The sequence below is a fragment of the Chrysochloris asiatica genome, unplaced genomic scaffold (assembly GCF_000296735.1).
Source record: "Chrysochloris asiatica unplaced genomic scaffold, ChrAsi1.0 scaffold00037, whole genome shotgun sequence".
Lineage (NCBI taxonomy): Eukaryota > Metazoa > Chordata > Mammalia > Afrosoricida > Chrysochloridae > Chrysochloris > Chrysochloris asiatica.
The window spans coordinates 13,794,103-13,800,195 of record NW_006408555.1 but is presented as its reverse complement, the minus strand read 5'-3'; the positions used below and the strand labels follow the sequence as shown (position 1 = coordinate 13,800,195).

Here is a 6,093-nt window from a genome sequence, read left to right as displayed (position 1 = left end):
AGATACACGTTCTACTGTAGTCTATTAGAGATACACCTTCTACTGTAGTCTATTACAGATACACGTTCTACTGTAGTCTGTTACACATACACATTCTACTGTAGTCTATTAGAGATACACGTTCTACTGTAGTCTATTAGAGATACATGTTCTGCCATAGTCTATTAGGAGTTCTGCAGGTTAAAGCGCCGGACCGCAAGGTCGGTTTGAACCACAAGGTTGGGGGCTCAAGCTCACCAGCCGCTCCTCAGAAACCCTATACAGGGTCACTATGAGTTGAAAAGGACTCAGTGGCACTTAGTAACAACAACGACCCTTGTCTAAAAGTAAAGCAGTTGTGCTCATAGGGATGCCTCACCTTCTTGTGCTTTGCAGACGATGCAATTTTTTGTTTTGTTTTGTTTTTTACCACCAATGGGAAACTTGTGGCAAGCCTTCAGTGACCAGATGTATCAGCATGATTTTTCTAACAGCGTATGCCCCTGTGTCTCTCTGTCCATTTCAGTCATTCTGATAAGATTTCAAACTTCCCCACAAAGCTGTTACACATTTAACAGACTATGTTGTTGTGAAGTGCTGTCAAGTCAGGTCCCACTCATTGCGACCCCATATGGGGTTTCTTAGCGGCAGCTGGTGGGTCTGAACCGCTGGCCTTGCTGCTAGCAATCTAGTGCTGATCTTAGAGAAACACCCAGGACTCCCAGGTAAGGGTTGTTGTTGTCAAGTGTCATTGAGTCAGTTCTGACTCATAGCGGCTCTGTATAGGGATTTTGAGGCTTCAGATATTTTCATGAGCAGAAAACCTCACCTTTCTCCCACAGAGGAGCTGGTGAGCTCATTCCCTGAACCTTGTGGTTCACAGTCCAGTGCTTAGCATGAATTTTGTTGGCAACATATTGGTATTATGCCATTTAGGGGACGATAAGGGCCTCTGACATAGGAGAGCACATTGGTGATTAAGCAGTGACAACTCTGAGCGTTCGTTGACATTGGATGAGTGGTATCGACCTCACATTTAGTTCTATGAAGCCAACAACAGACGGGACAACCAACAGTTCCGTTACAGTTCCCCTGTATGTTATTGCTGACATTCTCTTCGATAGGACCATACCTCTAGACTAGTGATGAATATTTTATAATATGTAACAGTGAACGATGCTGACATGTGTGCACCTTCTTTTAGGTGTTTACCCAACTACTGTGAGCATGGCGGCGAATGTTCCCAGTCCTGGAGCACCTTCCACTGCGATTGTGCCAACACAGGTTACAGCGGAGCGACTTGCCATAACTGTAAGCTGAACGGACACTCCTGTTTGTTGTTGCCTTGCGTGATGATTCCCTCGTTCCCATTCGCTTTCCCTTTCCGTGGTAGTGTTATGCGGGCCCCTGAATGTGGGATGGGCAAACCGGAATTGTAGCATCCAGTTGATTTCTAGCTGATTTGAATCCACCTTCTTTCATAAAGTAGTCAATATACATGATAGAGACACAGAATATAAACCAGGATAGATAAGAGCTGTGTGATGAGCAAAGGGAGCGTATGTGTAAGATAGCAAATGAGGAAAAGAACAACACCAGTGCAGAACAGATCACAATCTTGTTCAGCTATTGGAACTCAGCCAACATTCTGACTCTAAAGCTTTCTAGAAACCAAGGTACAGATAGAAAAATGCTCAGTTACCAAGTTGTTGGTCTTCCTCAATGAAATGAACTTACCAAAAATAAAACAATGAAATGAAGACATTCTTTTAAGTAGTACCAAGTAGACTGGGACAAGGTGGCCTGTAGCCTGGAGATTTAGACGTCAAATAGAGACTTCTTGTTGTTAAGTGCCTTTGAGTTGGTTTCCGACTCAGCGACTCTGTATAGGGTTTCCAAGGTGCGACTCGTGAGTTTGAACTGTGGACTTTGTGGTTAGCAGTCCAGCACTTATCCTACAGTACCACAGTCCTTAAATTCTCTTGCAACCTGTTTGGTGAGGATGCAGGCCAAAGGATTAGATAAAGTAATGGTACCTAATTTTATTGAATCCTTTCTAAATGCCAGCTGGCTCTGATCTACTATTTTTCAGTGTGAACTCATAGTTCTGAGGCCTGCTGTGGAAAATGGGTACTATTCCTACCTGTAGTTTACCCAGGAGGAAGCAGATACTAACCAACTTGCGAGACCCTACTTCAATAGTTGTAGGGTCAAAGTGCGGACGAGAACATCTGCATCCCTGCTGTAGGACCCATCTGCCATGTCCTAACCCTCTCTTCTGATGAACTATCCAGGCTACGTTCTTGTTCAGCGACCTGTAGGAACAGGTTGTGGAGGAACAGGGAGACTGCGACGCCCACATTTTTCTTTCCTTTTTGGGATGTCATTTTCTGGAGACCTTCTCCTTGGTCCTCCTTCCTGCAGCCTTGACCCACCAGACTTAGCACTCTGGTCTCTTACATGAGTTTCTGTGACTTTGTGCTCCTGTCAGAGTGGCCTGGTTTCCAGTCCTGGGGGCTTCACAGTGGACCATCAGACGTTGTGATTCTGAGCAGGAGAGGGTGCTCCTGGCTCCACCCGCAATGCTTCTACCACTGCAGCCCGTGTGCATTCCTCTGGCATTGGTTGCTTGTTTGGGGGTGTCCACCAAGACCTCATGAAGGATGCTTGCGATTGCCAATACCACACCTCACCTGTAACCAGGGCTGCGTCACCTGAGACAGGACACCCAGCAGAAAGGGACACAGCATTTTATTCTGGTGTCCTTCATGTCCCCAGTGTAGTACCTAACTCAAAACAGACAACTACTGAGTGTGTGTTAACTAAGTATTCATTTTGAATTATCATCAGTGACTGAATTGAAACACAAGCAGCTTTAAGGGAAAATCAGGTGATAAATTAAAAGCTATTTCTTCCTGTAGCCCACCATTTGAAGCAGTCATCAGCTTATTTAAGTCCTTGAGCACTTGATGTGGAACTAAAAGGTTGGTTTTTGTTTTTGTTTTTGTTTTGCAAATAATCATTCGGAGCCTTGGGGCCAGAATGAAAGAGCTGGTTGGAATGACGCCGTCACTGTTGTCAGCATAGGAGCGGTTCAGGAACGGGGCCCTTAGAAAGGTTTTCTTAGGTGAATACTCCTCCATTAACCATCATTCTGTAAACGTCAGTCAGCACGTATAACACAGAAGTCTCCCGATTGCCCCTGAAAATTATCCTATGTGTATATTTCCATCTATATAATATACAAGGAGTCCCTGATATAATAGGTGTCCCTGGATGGCACAAATGCTTAAACAATTGACAGCTACCCAAAAGGTGGGTGGTTTGAATCAATCCGGTGGAAGAAAGGCCTAGAAATGTACTTCAGAAACATTTGTAGCCTTCGAAGGTCCCTCCTAAGGGGCCTGTTCTCCTCTGGCTCAGAGTCCGAATCAAGTCAGTGGGAGATGGTTTAGTTTTGGCTTAATATATAATAAGGACCAATAAAATCATCAGATTGTAGAAGAGTGGAAAGGTAAATTTGTTTGTCTGAAAATTAAAAAAAAATATTGAACAAATTAGCTATACTAGTTCATGTTGTCTAAACATTCATTAAAATGATGATAAAAAGTCTAAAGTAGATTCAGAGACAGATATGAGCATTGCATCTTTCTCATTTTACAGAACTAAAAATCCTACTGGTAATTAGTACATTTGACCAAATGTTTAATAAGTATGCATTAAGCGCAGGTATTAACATCAAATTTTATGCATAGTGAAAAATAAAATTAATTAATCAATTCTTGCAGTCCTCTAAGGATCAGAATACATATAGACCAATTGGAGTCAGGAGTCCTGGTGTGGCACGTAGGATTAGCACTGGATTGCAAACCACAAGGTTGGCAGTTCAAACCCACAGCTGCTCTTTGGAAATCCTTTTTGGGTCACACTGAGTTGGAACCGTGACAGCACGTAGCAACGACAACAGCTGGAGTCATATGATGTAACTACATCTTCTGCTTTGAATTCCAGTTATCTTCAATTCCCATTACAAAACATTAGAGAAGGTTTCTTTTGTATTTTACTTTAAAAAGATTGATGAGCTTGATAAATCATACTAATTTTATGAAAAACAAGCAAACATATATCACTTGTGAGAAGAGTATGTGGTTGTTGTAGTTAGGTGCCATCAAGTTGGTTCTGACTCACAGCGATCCTGTGCACAACAGAACAAAACTCTGCCCAATCTTGCGCCAGACTCACAGTTGTTGCTGCATTTGAGCTCATTGCTGCTGCCATTCCATCTCGTTGGGAGTCTTCCTCTTTTTCAAGGACTCTCCCCTTTACTGAGCATCATGTCCTTTTCCAGGGACTGACCTCTCTTGACAACACATTAGAAGCATGAGAGAACAAAGGCTTTAACAGTCTGGCTTCTAAGGAGCATTCTGGCTGTACTTCGTTCAACACAGATTTGTTTGTTCTTCTGGAAGTCCATGGTACTTTCAATATTCTTCTCTGACACCATAACTCAACTGCATCAGTTCTTCTAACGTCTTTCTTATTCACTGTTCAACTCTTACATGCATATCAGGCTATTGAAAATACCATGGCGTGGTCCCGGCCCAGGAAGGGTGTAGTTACAAATTTGAAGCTTTTCTGTTGCATCTTTGTTGGATAACAGCAGGTTATTTAAGGAGATTACGCTAATGTATTACAGACGTTCAGTATTAAAAGGTGATATGAGAACTCAAAATTGCAAACTGGATGTTGTAAGATAAAGATATCACATTATACTTATAAGTGTCTTAGCGTTTCCGCATCTACCTTCTCCTTCCTTATTCCTTATAATGTAAAGCTAAATGTTATAAAATACAGCCTCTCTCTTTCTTTTCGTTTTTTCCTATTGAATTTAGTTTCATCCACATTAGAATAAGATTGGTATTTTAAAGTAATGTGCCTTCTCTCCTGCTTGATAATGTAATTATTATATTTGAAGACTTGGAGTCTTTTGTGTCCAAATACTCAAGGGCTTCATTTTGTCCTCATCCATTTATGATGATCTTTTTTATAGCTGTCCATGAGCGGTCATGTGAAGTCTATAAACACAGAGGAAACACTTCAGGATTTTACTATGTAGACTCCGATGGAAGTGGCCCCCTGAGACCATTTCTTGCGTATTGCAATATGACTGGTGAGTTAATCAACTGCCCTTTAATGGTTAAATTTGCATGAATTCTTGAAACACCCCAAATTAAAATGTAACACGTAGAAAGTTGGCCTTACTGCAACTTGATTGAAAACTACGACTTGATTGAACTGTGTATCATTCAGTAGAAAAATTAAATATGAATCTTTCAAAAATTATTGAATGGTGATAATTTAGAACATTTAATAAATGCTTCTGTTATGTCCTTAAGCAAATTGGTAATCATTTCTCTGAGCAGATTGACACTTTTGAGAGCTTTGAAAATTATCATTTTTTTTACATGTATATGTAAAACGTATTTATCTCTAAGTATTTACTTATATACATTTATATAGGAATTATTAGGCACAGAAAATACAGTTGATTAAATTCAGCATCTGTTTAAAAAGAAAAAAAAAAAGATAAAGAAAACTTAATAAATTGCCTATCAAAGGAAATCTTACTAATGTTATGAAGGGAGTCCTGGTGTGGTGCTTCAGGATAAGCACTGGACTAGTAACCAGGTAGAAGGTTCAAACTCACCAGCTGCTCCTTGGAAACCCTATACGGGGATGCTATGAGTCGGAACCCACTTGATGGCATTTAACAGCAATAACAACACTCACAAAACTCCTGTAGCTAATATCCCGATCAATGGTGAAATACTGACCGCCTTTTCCCTGGTATCACAATAATACAGGGATGCTTCCTGTGAACACTTTTGTCCCTCACTGTATTGGAAATCCTGACCAGTACAATGGGGTCCTGGGTGGCCCTGCAGGATAAGCACAGGACAGCTCCTCGGCGCCACTGAGTCCGATCCAACTCGGTGACACTTAACAACAACAACAGCAACGAGTACAATAAAAGCCAGAAAAAGAAGAAGATATTTGAGGGGGCTTCACAGTTGGTGGAAAAATGGAATGAAAAGATAATGGAATTTTTCCATG

The 6,093-nt window shown here is 41.3% G+C and overlaps 1 protein-coding gene across 1 annotated transcript in view; it reads left to right on the top strand.

The window, feature by feature from the left end:
* Window positions 1-6,093, top strand: part of CNTNAP4 (contactin associated protein-like 4) — a 380,481-nt gene that overhangs the window by 280,117 nt on the left and 94,271 nt on the right. The window contains exons 11-12 of the mRNA XM_006860153.1: window positions 1,184-1,290; window positions 5,030-5,149. Of these exons, the coding sequence (XP_006860215.1) occupies window positions 1,184-1,290; window positions 5,030-5,149 (227 nt within the window). The remainder of the gene's footprint in view (window positions 1-1,183; window positions 1,291-5,029; window positions 5,150-6,093) is intronic.